This window comes from Lycorma delicatula, chromosome 1 (assembly GCF_047948215.1).
Source record: "Lycorma delicatula isolate Av1 chromosome 1, ASM4794821v1, whole genome shotgun sequence".
Classification (NCBI taxonomy): domain Eukaryota; kingdom Metazoa; phylum Arthropoda; class Insecta; order Hemiptera; family Fulgoridae; genus Lycorma; species Lycorma delicatula.
In genome coordinates this window covers 129,690,736-129,708,648 of record NC_134455.1, presented here as the reverse complement: position 1 = coordinate 129,708,648, position 17,913 = coordinate 129,690,736, and the positions used below count along the sequence as shown (strand labels likewise).

Below are 17,913 nucleotides of genomic sequence, written 5' to 3'. Positions count from 1 at the left end.
ACTCGCAGTACTCTACATAGAAATTTCATTTCCATAGTTCAATTCTACGATTTTGATGTGTTGTAAGAGTCCATGTCTCAAATCCATACAACAATGTCGGTACAGCCAAGGTTTTATAGAATTTAATTATTGTTTGCTTTCTTACTTTACCAACCAACGTCCTTTGGATGGTACCCAGCAGCCTCTGAAATTTATGCAGCTACATCATCTGATTTAAAGAAGAACAAGTGACAGACCAGATAATTAAATGTCATTACCTGTTCTAATATTTCAATATTAAAGACAATCCTTGTTTGCAAGGGTTCCTCACCTATGAAGCCCCAAACATTTCTTTTATTAATAGATATTTTTAAGTTATTGGCTGAGTATGGAATGCATCTCATCTCAATTCCTCCCTGAGGGAGAAGAACACCCGCCTTGTGACATGTTCAGTTGCCACACCACCCCTTCTGTTCCTAGGCATTATTGACTTAAATGGAGGACATCAAACTTGCCCTCAAACTGATCACATTCTACAGTCAACAGCCGGCCTCGATGAGATGCCACTAATGCAATTGCCTCAGAAGACATTCCCATCAGTAAATTTCACTCTGTTTTAGCCTTCTCTGAAGGTATCGGACACTATTAGCACTACCACGTAACCCTCTAGTAATACTGATTTAAAGAAGAACAAGTGACAGACCAGATAATTAAATGTCATTACCTGTTCTAATATTTCAATATTAAAGACAATCCTTGTTTGCAAGGGTTCCTCACCTATGAAGCCCCAAACATTTCTTTTATTAATAGATATTTTTAAGTTATTGGCTGAGTATGGAATGCATCTCATCTCAATTCCTCCCTGAGGGAGAAGAACACCCGCCTTGTGACATGTTCAGTTGCCACACCACCCCTTCTGTTCCTAGGCATTATTGACTTAAATGGAGGACATCAAACTTGCCCTCAAACTGATCACATTCTACAGTCAACAGCCGGCCTCGATGAGATGCCACTAATGCAATTGCCTCAGAAGACATTCCCATCAGTAAATTTCACTCTGTTTTAGCCTTCTCTGAAGGTATCGGACACTATTAGCACTACCACGTAACCCTCTAGTAATACTGTAACAACCCGCGGAAGTAGGAAGATCCTGTGCCTAACTTTGCTGCCACCTAAACGCATGTGCCACTTACAATACGATAAATTCGGTACATCGCCATGCTACGATAGCAAATAATAAATTAGTGATTAGAGTACAAACCAAAACCAAAAACAAAAACACAATCCCACAGGACTTCAGGTCTTGTTCGTCTGGAAGCTGAGTATAATCTCTAGTCTTCCACTTCAGCTCCAACTTTGAGGCCAAGTATGGAATGCAACCTAAAAACTGCCAATTGTAAATTTGCCTCTGAATTTGCTAGAACCACCTGGTTATCTGTAATCGGTATTGTATCCAGAGGGAAGCCATTGATCATAAAATGGGATTTTAAAACTTTTTGCCAATTTTCTATAGCATTGTCAATGTAAAAATTAAATAATGTGGGTGATAACGGACACCCTTGTCTGACTCCTTTGCTCTTGAATGAGCAAGTTCACTAACTATCTCACTCAACTTTACACCAATGCAGGTATTATAATAATACAGACTCTGTATTGTTCTTATCAAATGATCAGGAACACCTTTCTTTTTCAAAACTTCCCACAGCGTCACACGAGACACATTGTCAAAAACTTTTGTATAATCAATAAAAGCTACAAATGTTGAAATATTAAATTCATGATGTTTCTCGATCCGCTGTCCCAATGCAAATACACAATATGTACAAACCTGTCTTCTGTGAAATCCATGCTGTCCCTCTCCTCGTTACACTTCAGCAATACTCTGTAATCTGTTTAACTACTATTTTAGCAAAGATTTTGTATCCAGCATTCAGTAAGTGTACATCCTTACAATTATCACAATCTTTCCTATTACCCCTCTTTAAAACAGGTACTACCAGAGATTCAGCCCAAGAGTCTGGTACACTTTCCATCTTCCAGCAGCTATTATAAAACAAAAGTAATCTCATCTTAAATCTTTTTGATGTATACTTAAACAACTCAACATTAATTTTGTCAGGCCCTGATGTTTTTCTATTTCTGCAACTCCCTTCCTCTATTTCTGCTTTCCTCTAGCTTCCATATAAATCATTTTCAATATCACTCATAAATCGCTCCCATCCTTTTCTTTTATATTTCCTTCTTCACAACAGTCAATTTCCTGCTGTATTCACCACAGTTTTCAGGAGTTCTGTTCTGAATTTACTTTAAGTAGGCAGCTTTTTTATTTTATATAAGAGTAGCTATATCTTCATTCCAGAAAGGGAGTCTTTTCCTGATGCCTTTTTTCTTCCATTTCCCCAAAACTTCTGAAGCTGTCTTTAACAATACATCTGTCGTCTCTTCCCACTCACTATTAATATTACTATCGCTTGGCATAAACTGAAGGTACTCATCTAATCTCCTCTGGTAATGATCCTTAATATTTAGATCTTCAAGTATATTAACTCTAAATGTTTCTTCAGAAATCGGTCATCTTTATCCATGGCTTTTTCCGTCTACAAGGTATTGCAACTCAAGATCATAAAAGAAAGATCAGTATGCACATCATATCCACTATAAACTTATCATATATTCAATATGAACTTATCATACACTTATCATATTAGTTATTATATATTCAGTATCACAGTATATTGAATAAACGGAAACAATTTATAATTCACTATTACATAATCAATAATGAAACAACTCCCTCATGCTGCCCATGTACATTTATGTATATCATTATGCAGGAAGAAAGTATTCATGATTTTAAAAGAGTTTACTGATGCAAATTCTATAAGATCCTGCCCATTAACATATTAAGTCGCTTATATAATTCACTATTACATAATCAATAATGAAACAACTCCCTCGTGCTGCCCATGTACATTTATGTATATCATTATGCAGGAAGAAAGTATTCATGATTTTAAAAGAGTTTACTGATGCAAATTCTATAAGATCCTGCCCATTAACATATTAAGTCGCTTCTCCATGTTTTTCCATGACACTTTGCACCACTTTATTAACTGTCCTGTCATTAAAATCACCTGCAATTATGAGGTAATTGTGGAAATCAACCTATCCATTGCTGACTGTAAAACATAATAAAACTTCTATGTTTCATTCTTCTTCCCTTCCTCTAGGTGCATAAAAACCATTAAAAATTGCTTTTCTATTTTTAAATAGACATTAACAACCCACTCATTAATAAAAGTGTAGGAGTTAATGTTTTTTTTTTTATTTTTGTTCATCATAACGGCAACCCCTGCTGCAGCCTTTTTATCTATATCTACTACACTATATAATAATATAAAATCTCCAATTTTTTTATATACTTTCTGTTTTTTTTTTGTCTCGCTTATTACTACAATATCTACTTTAGCAGCTTTTAAGTTACCTCACCAACTCAGCTTCCTTGTTATTCAAACCACGTACATTTCACACTAATAGATTACATTTTTCCGTTTTACAAAAACTTTCTTTTTTTTTTACATTTCCAGGTTTTGAGTACTTTAATCCCTTCTGTTATCGCTTTGAAAGTAAAGAAAAATTTCCCTTAAAGGCGTTACTGTCATCTTGTATGATAAAAACGCTGCCACCTTTGAACCACTGGAATTGCCCTCGATTTCTGTCAAAGATCCTTTTTTTTAACCTCCGGGACCACCAGTAGGTATTGCTTTAGAGGATGAGATGAAAGATTTGTAGCGTGTGTGAAAATGCCATATCTGACCGGGATTTAAACCCAGGACCTCCAGATGAAAGGCCGAGATGCTACCACTCGTGCCACAGAGGCCACGTCCTGTCAGAGACCCGCCTCTTAGATTCTTCCACCCTCTCTACTATTGGGAAAACTCCTCTTCCACCTTTGAGGCTGTTGATCAGGTTTTCTGATTTTTGTCCTTCCTGGGTATTTTATTTCCTCAGTACCCTCCAGCTGAAGTTGGTGAGCATATCCCAACACCATGGGTGGCATCCAATAGCAGATCCAGCAACAGACTTGGGTAAAATTGATTTATTCTGTGTAATAAGCTTTATTTGCAAATAAATTTTGTGTTATAAATTTACATTCTACTTGCAATACTATACATTCTTTTAATAATCCTCAAATTTTCTCTTGGTAAAAATTTAGTAACCATTTAACCTGGTTTGCTAGTAGAAAACCCTCTTCAATTCACACTCAACATAATTTTCCTTCTTTCTTATTACTTTCATCAGGCAATTTCTTATTACTTCTATTACATGGAAATTACACAAGCTTCTTTCAAAAAAATGAGAGCAAAGAGATGAGATGCAAAAAAAAGCGAATAATTAAAAAAAGAGTGATTTGAAGTCAACATTTTAGCAAATTGTAGGTAAATGTTAAAAATTATTATTAGATTCAGTCAAAAAAAAGATACATTTAAAAAAGGAAATAATTAAGGCAGGAAAGAAGATTGTAGGTAAAAAGGTTACAAGTTACAATTGGTAGAAAACTATGGGTAACAAAAAATATACTACAATTGTTGGATGAATGTAAAAAGTATAAAAATTCTATAAATGATGAAAGACAGAAACTATACAAACATTTTTAGAGATTACAGAAATAATGCAAAATAACAAAGGGAAATTGGTTGAGGTGCATAAAGATATTTTTTAAATAATAGAAAAAATTCTACCACAAAGGTAGGTGTAACATATAGAAATAAGAGAAAACCTTGAGAAAATAAAACCAAACTGTTCAAAGTTGTAGATGGATACCATGTCAGGGAAAGAAAAAGATATAAAGGGCATAATGTCAGCCACAAAAAGATGATGTTTTGAAGAAGAAAGAAAATTAATAATAACATAAACTGTAGTCAGATGAGACTTTAATAAGGCTTAAGACTTAAATAAAAATTAAGCTGTGATAGTATAATACCAACAGAATTAAGTATAAGACCATCAGAATTATAGTCTTGTTTATGAGAAGCAGAACTAAACAGACTACATAGATTAATATATAAAGTGTATCATTAAGTTCTCCCTGGACTTTCATAACCTATTTTACTTGTGAAAATAATGAAAAAAGGACCCATAAACATATGTCCTAAAATGCTTCATTTGCGAGTTATGGCTAATGAAAGATTTCACTCGGATTCCAGAAATCGCAGGATTCCAGATCCCAAAACAATTAGTGCAACCTTTTGCAATCTTTGGGAAACAAGTTCACTACCTCCCTCTTTTTCTGTTTAGCCTCCGAAACCACCATAAGGTATTACTTCAGAGGATGATATGTATGAAATGAAGTGTAGTTTTGTACAGTCTCAGGTCGAACGTTGCTGAGAGGTGTGGTTATTTGAAACCCAATCACCAAAGAACACTGGTATCCACAATTTAGTATTCAAATCCGTGTAAAAGTAACTGACTTTATTGGGACTTGAACACTAGAACTCTCGACTTCCAAATCAGCTGATTTGGGAAGACCCGTTCACCACTAGACCAACCTGGTAGGTTCCTGTACATTACTATTGATACCAACTTTTACCCTTTTTGGCAACTTATCCAATCACCTTTTCTTCCAAAAAATAACTTTCATTACAAAATCCACACTGCTAATTGTTTTTGACAAATCTAATTTAATTTGCAGTTCCATCATCATCATCACTGGTTGATTCTTTATTTCTGCTGACCAACCTTTTGTTTCAGTTTTTATTACTATTTTTTAAGCTTTTTCAATGAATAGTAGGTATTATTTTTTTATTTTAACCACTTCATTACTTTCCTTTGATGAGGAGTAGCATACATTTGTTTGTTGTGAGTTTTTCTTTCTTTGAATCTTTTATATAGTTGGAAGAACTTGCTGGGCTACAGTATAATGTTTTTTAGAAATGGTCAATCAAGATTTACTTAATTTTATAATAGAATCATTCAGAATTCCACCCTTTGAGACTCATAAATATCTTTGTCTACAGAAAATCTGTAATTATATGTTTCTGAAAGTATAAACTGGAATTTCTCTGTTTGCTCTGGTTTAAATGGAAGTTGTATAGCTCATATAAATTCATTAACTTAATCTACCTAAAGTTGTCAAACTCCGAACTTCGTTAAATATGATATTAAATAGTATTTTAGTCATGCTGGATGGCTGTATAACTATTACGTTTATACAATTTGGTTTAATCAGCCACTATGACCGGGATTTAAACCCAGGACGGGGTTTAAATTAACATATCCAGTTAACGGTATGGAAAGGAATTTTTATCCAGATTCTTCACACAAGTTTATCAAAATAATACTAGACAGTGTATAATTTATACCAGTAGAAATAAATATTATTTGAAAGATTACTTAGCTCTTCATTTATAATAAGTAAAACACATGAAGGAAGTGAATATAGATTATAGAATAATAATAATTTACAGAAATCTTTATGAAACACTTAATAATTACAGTAAAATTTACAAGGTTCATTAAAAGCATTTGCTTTACCATACCTTTTTTAATAAAATGTTCTGTCTGCTATTACAGAATTGCTAAGCGATGATGATAATAATAACTAATTATGAAAACACACAAACCAACCAGTCAAAAATATCATAAAAACTGATAATGATTAGTTAACCTAAGTTGGTACATGTGCACATAAGTTTAGTATCATCCAACCAGCCCTGTTATCTAAATAGCTCAACCACCTTTTATCATTACCTTTTCGCAATCAGTGAGTTGCTTATTGATTAAATACCAACTATTTTTATTAGCAGGTTATAAACAATATATTTACCAACTGCAAACTATGTTTTTTAAAATAAAAAAGAGAAAATATTTTCATCATATGCATTTCAATGAAAATTATACAGTGATCACTACATAATCTGGGCAAACATTTTTGAAATTTATTAACTTAGACTGAAACAACAGAACTGATTTTCCATCTTTTCATAGGACATTAGCCACCTGTCCTTCCAGTAGGCTTTTATTTTTATGACTGATCGACTAAGTGGTTTTCCTCAGTCATTTTTTGTATATACTCATACTATCTTCTATATTCCGTAATTGTGTCAAATATATTAGGCATCTTAAGCTCCTTCCACATTGCACTAATTTTTCCTTTTCTTATTCATTAATTAACATACAGCCAATAATCTATATAATTACCTACCTGCTACTTCTGTACTATTTTTGGTCATCTTCAAACTTTTGAGCTAAATGTTACATCTAGAGTTATAATTTTGAAAAATCTATCCATCTTCACTCTTTTTAATAACATCCTTTTAATGGTTCCTGATATTTGCAAGAATTAATCAGTTTTACTTCCACATCTTTAAGTTGTTAAAAAATTCTGAAATCTATTAATCTACTACAAAGTTGTGTGATTCATAACAGTTTTTCTTCTTATCAATCTTTATTTCTCTCTTAAGTTGTTTAATGAGTTAATTTTAATAGATGGCAGCAGTAGTTTTAACTAACAATAATATAGTAATACTTTATCTGAAATGTGCCTACAGATTCAGGATACAATAATATACCATACAACACATACTTAATATATGGTAAAGATATGTTGATGCAGCTTATGTAATACTTAAAGAAAAATACAATAATGAATATATTACTTAAATGGAAAATTCATTCAAAAAACTATAAATTAATGATCATGTAAACTTCATTGATATGATTATAATAAACAAAAATAGCTCAATTATTATAACTATTTACAGAAAAATACATAAAATCTATTACCACAGTTTTATTTGTTATTTGTTAATTTTACCATAGATTATTTATGATTATGATTTTATCACTAGACCAACCTGATGATTACCACAATTAACAAACATTTATTTCATTGATATGAACACAAAATTTGTTCAGCTCAAAAAAGTTGTTTTAATAATACAAAAATTAACAAAATTATAGATTAAGATAAATTGAAAATAAATTCATAATATACAGCAGAACACGCTACAGCATTTAATAGGCTAGATGACAGAATCTATACATTGTATCACACTAACACATGATAACATAATTTACTAACAAAATAAATATAACACAAAAAATAGTAATAAAAAATTAGTAACAATAAAAGTAATAATTTAAAAATTTATTTTTTAAATTAAATGAATATAAAATTAATGTGGAATTATTTTATATGTTATTTTGGTATTTTATTTTATTTTATAGCATTTTAGTACAGGTAATTTATTATAAAGAGAAATGAAATGTGACTATATCTATTTTTAGTAAATGCATCATGTAAAACAAGAAATATAGAAAGTGACATAAACATATAGAAAATTGCAAATAATTAAATAAAGAAATATTAGATTGAAATCATTTGTAAGTACAGTCATTAAAATTTAAACTACAGTGGTATTATAGATGAATAGACGCAATTTAAATATAATAAATTCATTAAGATTGCTCCTTATGTCTGCTAAGATAAAGATAATAATATATATTGAACAGTATCAGTCACTTTTAGTTTGTCTGACTAAAGATAAAAATAATATTCTATATTTTTAATTTTTGATATTAAAAATGAAGGTTGAGCCACTGACAACATTTAAAAGTAGTGTTCTACTTTTAAAACTTTATAAGGTGAAATTTTCGTTTTATTTCAATTAATATAATGAAAATATTTTAGATAAAGTTGACAAATATTTATTTATCAGTGAAGGTAGATTTCCTTTCATTTTAAACAAAAGTTACTCAAGTACAATAAAGGAAATATTATAAATTTGTTCGTCGTTTTGTTGAGAGTTGAATACAATTATTTTTATATTGTCCTTTGCAAAGAATTTTATGCAGCATATCGTCTTAGAGAATTTGTTAAATGTTGAAGGTAACAATTTCCAAAGAACCTCTACGAAAAAAGATTGTTTCTTTTTGTAACTTCCGTACTGGATACTACGAGCGCTAGGTGTGTTAAAAAGGTAAGGGTGGGAGAGGAGCTCATGACGGAGACCGTTTCTAAGCGAGTTCGGTTGGAAAGCTTGCTACTCAACCAGAAAGCTGTCACTTCAGTATGTTGCGAACTGTGGTTCGGTACGTTGAAAAGAAGAACAGTTTAGCTTTTTGACGACACAAACATTTTAGTTTTAAATTTTAATTTTGTTTTAAGTAGTTATTTAATAATAGTTAGAGTAAGATACACGTATCATTCCGTTCGTAGTGTCAAAAAAATCAATTATTCGTGACCTAACCTATATTGTACTCCACATTTTTTTTGATTACAAATACTGAACCCTAAATGTTAAAAAGCCCTAGAAGAAAGCAAATTCGATGCTGAATTTACAAAGAAGAGTTAGATGACATATTACAGAATGTATAATTTAAGTAATACTATGCTCCTTGTAGTTTCGTGCCTTCTATTCTTTAATGTGCAGGTAAGACTGATCATTTTTTATTTGTATTTATCATTTTTTAATGATTGATTCTTTGAAGTTGTTGTACGTTGAAATACTAGAATAGTTTTATTGAAAAATGGATAAGAATATTATTTGTTAAATTTGTTACTTACGTTTATGATATTTGTTTAGATGTCAGAACAATTTTACCGGTTATGATGGAGTGTTTATTTAAAAAAAAACATCCCTTTCTAACTTAGCATTCTGATTAATTTAATTAATACCAATGTTTTATGTTTGTATGTTTATTTATATATTATTTCTTTAATTCCATTTATTCGTTAGACCTATAACACCTAGCGTGTTTCATTATTATTTTTTTACTAGGCGATAACAATTATCATTCAGTTGATTTAGATAGATTTAAAGACGTTTATATACTAATTACACCAAGGCCTAAAGGGAAATAATATATCTTCATAAATTATAATATGCAGAAATTTTCTGCAGTGCTTTGCAAAGAATTTTATGCAGCATATCGTCTTAGAGAATTTGTTAAATGTTGAAGGTAACAATTTTTAAATATTTCGTTTGGTCGGTGAATTTTATTGCGCTATTCATGCCGGCATTTATGTAAATATATATATATATAATTTTAGAGTCTGTGTGTATGTATACACACACACTCTCAAATTACGACATACACACACACACACATAAACTATTTAGTATTTATTGATATCGTTCATAATAACATAGTTCGTTTTTAGAGTTAATTCTGTTTACCTGTGTTATTGTGTATTAAGTTCAAACATTTACGTGTATGTGTATTTGTTATATTGAAATAAACAATAACTAGTACTATTGAGTATAAAAAATAACTGGTACAATAATTTTTCTTAGGTTTTTATTTTATATAATTACAAAATTCGTAATAAAATTAATTCTCATCACGTCACTTTCATCAATATTTATTATCATGTGTACTACTTTCATAATATTTTTAATTTCATCTTGAATATTTGGGATAAAAATTGTAAGAAACAGGAATTCTTTATTTAATTGTTCAGTCGGTAAGTATAATTGGTGTTGCTTCTTTCTTCTTCCTAGCTTGCATCTTTTAAAATCGGTATTATTAACGGTATTAGAATTTAATTTATCAGAAGACCTTTCCAATTGAACAGTTCGATTGATACGTCAAGAAAATTGAAGTACCTGAACAATACTGTTTTCATTGAATGCAATTTTAAAGTTGCGTTTAACCCTATTTTCACGCTCATTAAAATCTTATTACTGGACAGATTAGTAAAAAGAAGAGTTATAATCTCGATTCCATTTAGTAAATATTGAAAACTGATTCTCTATTAAACTTTTGTAATTTAATAAACTTGTTCTGGTACTTGTAACTAAAATATTTAAAATAAAAGATCTGAGGTTGGCATAATACGTTCCAGCATCATAAGTTTAAAAGGTGTCGAATAGAAATTTGGCTCCTTCATGGACAGCGTATTGTTAAATTAATAGGTATGCTAGAAGAGTCCTGTTAACGGAAGTTGTTCCGGGCAACAAAGCTTGCTCCTTTCTGTCCGTTTGTTATTTTCTTATGATATTTATATTATCTCAGAATACCTACGAAAATCTAGCTATTTCTATTCTTCACGTCTTCATTTGTGATGTTTAAATTTCAGCTAGTTTAAAATTGAGCCCTGTTCTGTAGAAATACGTAAATCTACAGGTATTGTAATTTTAAAGAATAAAATTTAATATTTTTTTATTAAACTGTGTTTACAATTAATTTTAAAACCGACGAGTAACAAGCAGCGATTAAATATGCGTAACACTCACGCACATTTAAGACGAGTTCTTTTTTTATTTAACCAACTATCGTATAAAATTTAAATAGATGATATAAAAAAATGTTATTTTAAAATAAGGACTATTGAATATTCTCATTAGTTTAGGTACTATTATTTAGATTAAATTGCAAATAACGATAATTTTAAATGTGGGATTGGTTTCCTTTTCTTTTCTTTAAAAAGTATTTGGTATTTCACGTTCACTATTATGATATTTCACGTTTTATTCTAGAGAAACATAATATGATAGGTTTTTAATTTCATAAATTCCACTCTCTAATTTGTAGAATGTCAGTATGTATCTGAAATTTTAGTGTGCATGACGTTGACTGTTAAAATTAAATTTACTTTATTCGTTTACTATTGTATAAATTAACCTATTTTGTAATTATTTCAAAAATTAATTTTATTACATGAATCGGAGTTTTTTTTAAATTTTATAAAAATAGTATTCGCAGTATGAATGAAGGTCTTTGTGCTACCAGCTTTCTCAGAAGAATATCGGCTCTTTTTGTATTTACGCCAAAATGTTGCGTTGAACTAAATAAGGTTGAAATATAATTTAAAAAATATATATATACGCAGAAAGAAACTGCATGAAAAGGGATAGCTGTAGTCAAAATTTAAAGAAAATATTTTGTATAAAAACTGTCTCGAAATATTATGTTCTTTAATTTATTTGAATTTTTTAAAATTCATCCTGAGCGAGTTACAAAGAAAATTATTTCAATAAAAAGGGACTGAACCCCGTTTGAGATTTCAAAACGTATATCCAATGGAAGTTGTTGAAAATGTTATTTTTCGGTTTGAAATCTATTTTATTTAACTACACTCATAGTAATTAAAATAAAAGTTATCAGAAAATGGAATAAATAATTTGTAAGAGGTTTATATATCATTTGTAAAATTAACTATCTCTTTTAAGATATTTTAAAATATTTTTACATGATGATAGAAAAAAAAAATTGATGTGGGGACCAGATGACTTCCTTGTACGCCTATTAAATTACATATACACTTTTTTTTTTAATGAAAAGTACGTAAAATTTTATTTCATTAATAATTTTTGATATTTTTCATAATTTTTTTTTATTGTTATTATTCAATATCGTAATTTTTTTTACAATCGGAAGTTAATAATTATTAATAAATTAACATATTTAAATTAAAAAAAGGTAAAAAACGGAGATGAAGTCGGATTCGAACCGATGTGACTTCCCCTTGCAATATCCAAATATTCCATTAATTAAACTCTTATTTGGCTATAACTCTGGAACGAATGAAAATAAGTACAACGTATGATATATCGTTGAAAAGCTTTCAATGATGGCTTTTTACTGCAGTTAAGAAAAAGTCCAAAATCCTAATTTGTTTCGATTTTGGGCTTTTTTTTTGGACACTTTTGGTTCAGTCAATTGCAATGAAAAGGGGTGCTGCACAACTAGATGTTACAGCAGCCCTAAATCCAAAATTTCAACATCCTACGGCTAATCTTTTTTGAGTTATGTGAGATACGTACGTACAGACGTTACGCCGAAACTAGTCAAAATGGATTCAGGGAAGGTCAAAATGGATATTTCCGTTGAAATCTGGTAACCTAAATTTTTCGCGATCACAATACTTCCTTTACTTCGTACAAGGGAGTAAAAAAACAGACTGAAAGTTACAAATGTAATTTATGTATGAGTATAGAAAACAAAAAAATTTGACTAGATAATAGCTTGGTTGCTATGTATGTAGATTTTAAGTAATATTATCTTTTTTACTTCCTTGTACAAAGTAAAAGAAGTATTGGGATGGCGAAAAATTTCGGTTTTCAGATTTCAACGGAAATATTCATTTTTACTAGTTTCGGCGTGACGTCCATATGTATCTATAGAAACGATTAGCTGTATTATGTTGAAATTTTGGATTTAGGACTGTTGTAATATCTAGTTGTACATCTCTCTTTTGATTGCAATCGACTGAACCAAAGTATCCAAGAAAGTCCAAAATCAAAAAAGTTTGGATTTTTGACTTCTTCTTAACTGCAGTAATAAGTCGTTATTAAGAGATTTTTAACGATATTTCATAAGTGGTACTTATTTTCATTGGTTTCAGAGTTATACCAAATAAAATTTTAATTAATGAAATGTTTGGATCTTACAAAGGGAGGCACATCGATTCGAATCAGACCATCTCCTTTTCTTTTTTTTTTATTTTAAATGTATTGATTTATTAATAAATTATTAATCCGTAATTGTAAAAAAAAATTAATATAAATAATTAGTCAATAAAAAAAAAAAAAATAATAAAAAAATCGCAGTTATAATGAAATAAAATTTTATTATTTAAAAAAAATGTGTATATGTAATTTAATATGCATTATTACATATGTGTATGTGTAACAGATTTGGTGAAAAATCTGATTATTTAATATTAATTGAAATTTATAATTTAGAATCTTTTTATTTTTGGATTTTCTAGTTTAACTTCTGTTTAATTTTATCTCTACAGAGAAACTGAAAAATAAACCTTCACAAGAACAACATACCCACTGATGCACACATGCTAATATTTGATAAATTACAAAAAATTCTTTTCTTTTAGTTCATTACACCTCTGATATTGTCGGACAATATTCTCTGTAAGTCGGAGTTGATTATAATTTCGTTTATTTGGTTTTGTTGCCAATCATTTAATCGTTCTTTGGTTTGATATAATTCTTCTGATCTTAATTTGTGTATACGTTCTGTAGTTTTCAAATTTTCTGTCTTTATATCCTTCATCCTCTCTCAATATTTTTATTCTTTCCTTGATTTTAACGTTTTCTTCCTCTTTATATTTATCATCTGCTCTTAATCTTTTTATTCTTTCTTTGTCTGCAAAATATTCTTCCTTTATGTCTTTTTTCCATTTCCCTAATTTTTGTAAATTTTTATTTTAATTTAAATTTATTGATTTATTAATAATTATTAACCTGTAATTGTAAAAAAAAATTACAATAAATAATAATTCAATAATAATAAAAAAAAGAAATGAAAAAAATCAGATGTTATTAGTGAAATAACATTTAATGTACTTTATGTTTATGTTTATTCCTTTACATAAAGGACTACTTTATGTTTTATTACACATTATACTTGTACATTTATTACACATTATGTTTTCTGTACTTCTTTATGTTTATTACTTTTATGTACTTTAATGTTTATATGTAATTTAATAGACGTACAAGGAAGTCATGTGGTGTCCACATCAGCTCTTTTTTATTAAGTTAATGTAATTTTCATAAAGTTTTGTAGGATCTTTTAATTTTTTTTTCTTTATTATGGTAATAAAAGCTTATTTTACTTACACTCGTAAGCGATCATATATTAGGTAAGTAATACATTTATTTACGTTTCTATGCATCAAGGAGTAAGATAAACGTGACATTTAATATTTAATAATTCCTATAAATCCTTTTAAATAACTTTTATTGAATTGTTTTACAATTGACCGTGTAAAAAGAAATGTGAAATGAAAAATTGTCGTCGGAATGATTTTTCTTTTATTTCCTAGTTTATTATAGGGCAAGGTTGGACTTATTGCTTAGTCTATATTGACCTATGGAAGTGTAGACTTGCAGTGAAAGTTAATATTATGCTTCGGAGTACATTTTTGTACGTTGACTTAATTGTTACTCGCTCTAGTAGAAGGTCGTTACTTTTTTGTGGTTTATGTCATGCAAACTATAGTCTTCCTCGCTGAAAGGTTGAGTAGCACATTTTGAAGGGGAAATTTACCATTATAAAAATTAATTTTCAAAAGAGCAATTTAGATTGTTTTTTATAATCATTGTTGGTAACACATTATTTGGTAATGTATTATTATTCCGTTTTTAACCTTATTATTGGTTGATAACCATAATATTCGTTCAATTTAAAACGGTATTATTATATCTGTTGCAATTTACAATTTGAACTATAAATTCAGTTGTCCTTCTCTCTGCACTGTCTTTCCCTCCCACCATCTCAACCATCTGTTTCCATCTCTCTCATCTCTTTCTCATTTAAAAGAGAAAAAAATCATCTCTAGTATCAGAGTCTGGAAGTTGGCATTTCTTTGTCTGAAGAATTATGTTGCAGAATAATGTGATAGAAAGTGTTTTACGCCTTTAACTATATATTATGTTTTCCTTTAGTTATCTTTTGTATTTTATTTAATACATAACCTAATATGATTTATAAATTAGTTACAATTAAAAGGCGAATAACATGATTTAACTTATGTATTATTGTTATTCTTTAATTATCTAATCTATTCTACTCTACAAACGAGTAGAAAATTTGGGTTTTACACAACTTTTTATTTCATTATTTCATTGATGTTTGGAATTATCTTATTTAATTTTTATTATAATGTCAGGACTGATTTCGTAATTCGGCATTATGGAAAAATTTCTAACAAGTTAATTATTATTTGTTTCTTTTGTAATTAGAATATCAGCAAGTAAATGCTATTATTTACTTCCATGTACGACGTATAGAAAGTATTGCGATCGCGAAAAATTTCAGATTTCAACGGAAATATCCATTTTGACCATCCCTGAATCCATTTTGTCTAGTTTCGACGTGACATTTGTACGTATGTATCTCGAATAACTCAAAAACGATTAGCCGTAGGATGTTGAAATTTTGGATTTAGGACTGCTATAAGATCTAGTTGTGCACCTTTCCTTTTTTGATTGCAATCGTCTTGACAAAAAATGTCCAAAAAACCCCAAAAACCAAAAAAATTTGAATTTTGGACGTTTTCTTAATTGCAGTAATAAGTCCTTACTGAGAGCTTCCCAACGATATATCATACATAAGTGATTCTATTTTCATTGGTTCCAGAGTTATAGCCAAATAAAAATTTAATTAATGAAATATTTGGATCTTACAAGGGGAAGGTATATTGATTCCAGTCAAATTCATCTCCTTTTTTTAAATTTAAATATATAGATTTATTAATAACTATTAACCTTTGATTGTAAAAAAAAATTTACGTTAAATAATAATTCAGTAACAATAAAAATTATAAAAATCAGAAGTTATTAATGAAATAAAATTTTATGTATTTTTAATAATGTGCATATGTAATTTAATAGGCGTACAAAGAAGTAGTGTGATGTTAAAATCAGATTTTTTGGGTTGCTAACATTAAATACGTAATAAGTATACTAAATAAGTAACATGAAATACCTTTTTGAATTAAATAAAATACTCTTTATCAATTATCTTGGTTATTCTGCTTAATAAATGCGTTTTCTTAACGTTAGATTTGTCATTAAATTAGCGAAGTAAAGGCAGTACTAACTTTTGACACTTGGACAGAGTACATTTTTTTAATTTTTGTTATCGGTGTTGCGGAGAAATACCATTTACACAAGTGGGGGAATATCGGACTCGCACGGGTTCGGCTAGGTGTTATTATAAGAGCCTATGTCGCCAAAACTCCTATTTCACCACACTCTGCGTCGGATCAGCAATTAAGCATAACTCAACCTCGGGGGTGATTTTGAACTCAGGGGGTCAAGAATCCCAGTGCTTCATCACAATCACCCTTCCGCTCAAGCACAGACGATTGATGGTTCCGCAGAGGGCTGTCTTTCCCTCTTCACTCTCCGGTCGATTTGTCTCAGATCTTTTGTTATATCAATGTGTGTCTTGTAGTAGTGCCTGTCTCGGGACGTATTACATTTAGTCTCAATTAATCACACATCACGGGAATGGTCGACCTGAGACTGTACAAGACTGCACTTCATTTACATTCATACTTATCATCCTCATTCAGCCTCTGAAGTAATACCTTACGGTGGTTCCGGAGGCTAAACATAAAAAGAAAGAGTCCATTTAGGTACTTATGTACGTTTTATTCGTGTACGTCATTAAAACTGGATAATTATTACTAATATCAAGTGAAATGTAATTCTGTTATATAAGATTATTTTCGTTGCAAGTACAAAACATCAGTTTTTGACACAGAGTGTAAATATTACACGTATTATTTTATAAAGACGATTAGTAAACGACGTTTAAACATTTTAATTTGGGACCAGTTGAGATTTATTAAATACCGGTCAAGTAGCGTACGATGAAGTATTTATTTTGGAATAAGTTTTATTTGTTTCCAAGTTCTTAGTTAATAGCTTTTAATCTATATGGGAACCCCTATTAAAATATCCGAAAAAAAATTCAGCAAAGGTATTAGTTTAAACTTTTTAAATTAAAATCTGTCTTTAAAGAGTGTTAAATATATAGAATTTATTATGTTAAATAATTTATTTAGATGTTTCCTTCAAAATTATATCTCATCTTAATTATTGTATTTCTTAATTTTTTCTCTCTTAAATCCATCCTGAGCATGATGTAACTTACCTTATCCAAAAAGAAGGTTGAGTTCTATAAAAAGTTGTAGTTTTTTCCAACCAGTTTTTCAGCTACTGCCGGGTCTGGGTTTGTGTGTGTATAGACAAATATAATTACTACTATTGGCGTGCCAGGCCTGAGATAGTTGCAGACGTAGTCCAAATGTAAATGTAAAACTACCGGTAATTATGTAGTCTTGATACAAACTCAGGTCGTCTTGAGATGTGTGGTTAATTGAAACCCAACCACGAAAGAACACCGGTATCCACAGCCTAGCATTCAAATCCATATAAAAGCAACTTCCTTTAC

General features: G+C 29.7%; 1 protein-coding gene across 3 annotated transcripts in view; it reads left to right on the top strand.

Moving 5' to 3' along the window:
- The first annotated feature begins 9,022 nt into the window (after positions 1–9,022).
- Npc1a (Niemann-Pick type C-1a) overlaps positions 9,023–17,913 on the top strand; it is a 499,866-nt gene continuing 490,975 nt past the window's right edge. For all 3 annotated transcript variants that reach the window (XM_075361101.1, XM_075361091.1, XM_075361084.1), the window contains exon 1: positions 9,023–9,413. In XM_075361101.1, the coding sequence (XP_075217216.1) occupies positions 9,336–9,413 (78 nt within the window). In that variant the 5' untranslated portion in view covers positions 9,023–9,335. The remainder of the gene's footprint in view (positions 9,414–17,913) is intronic.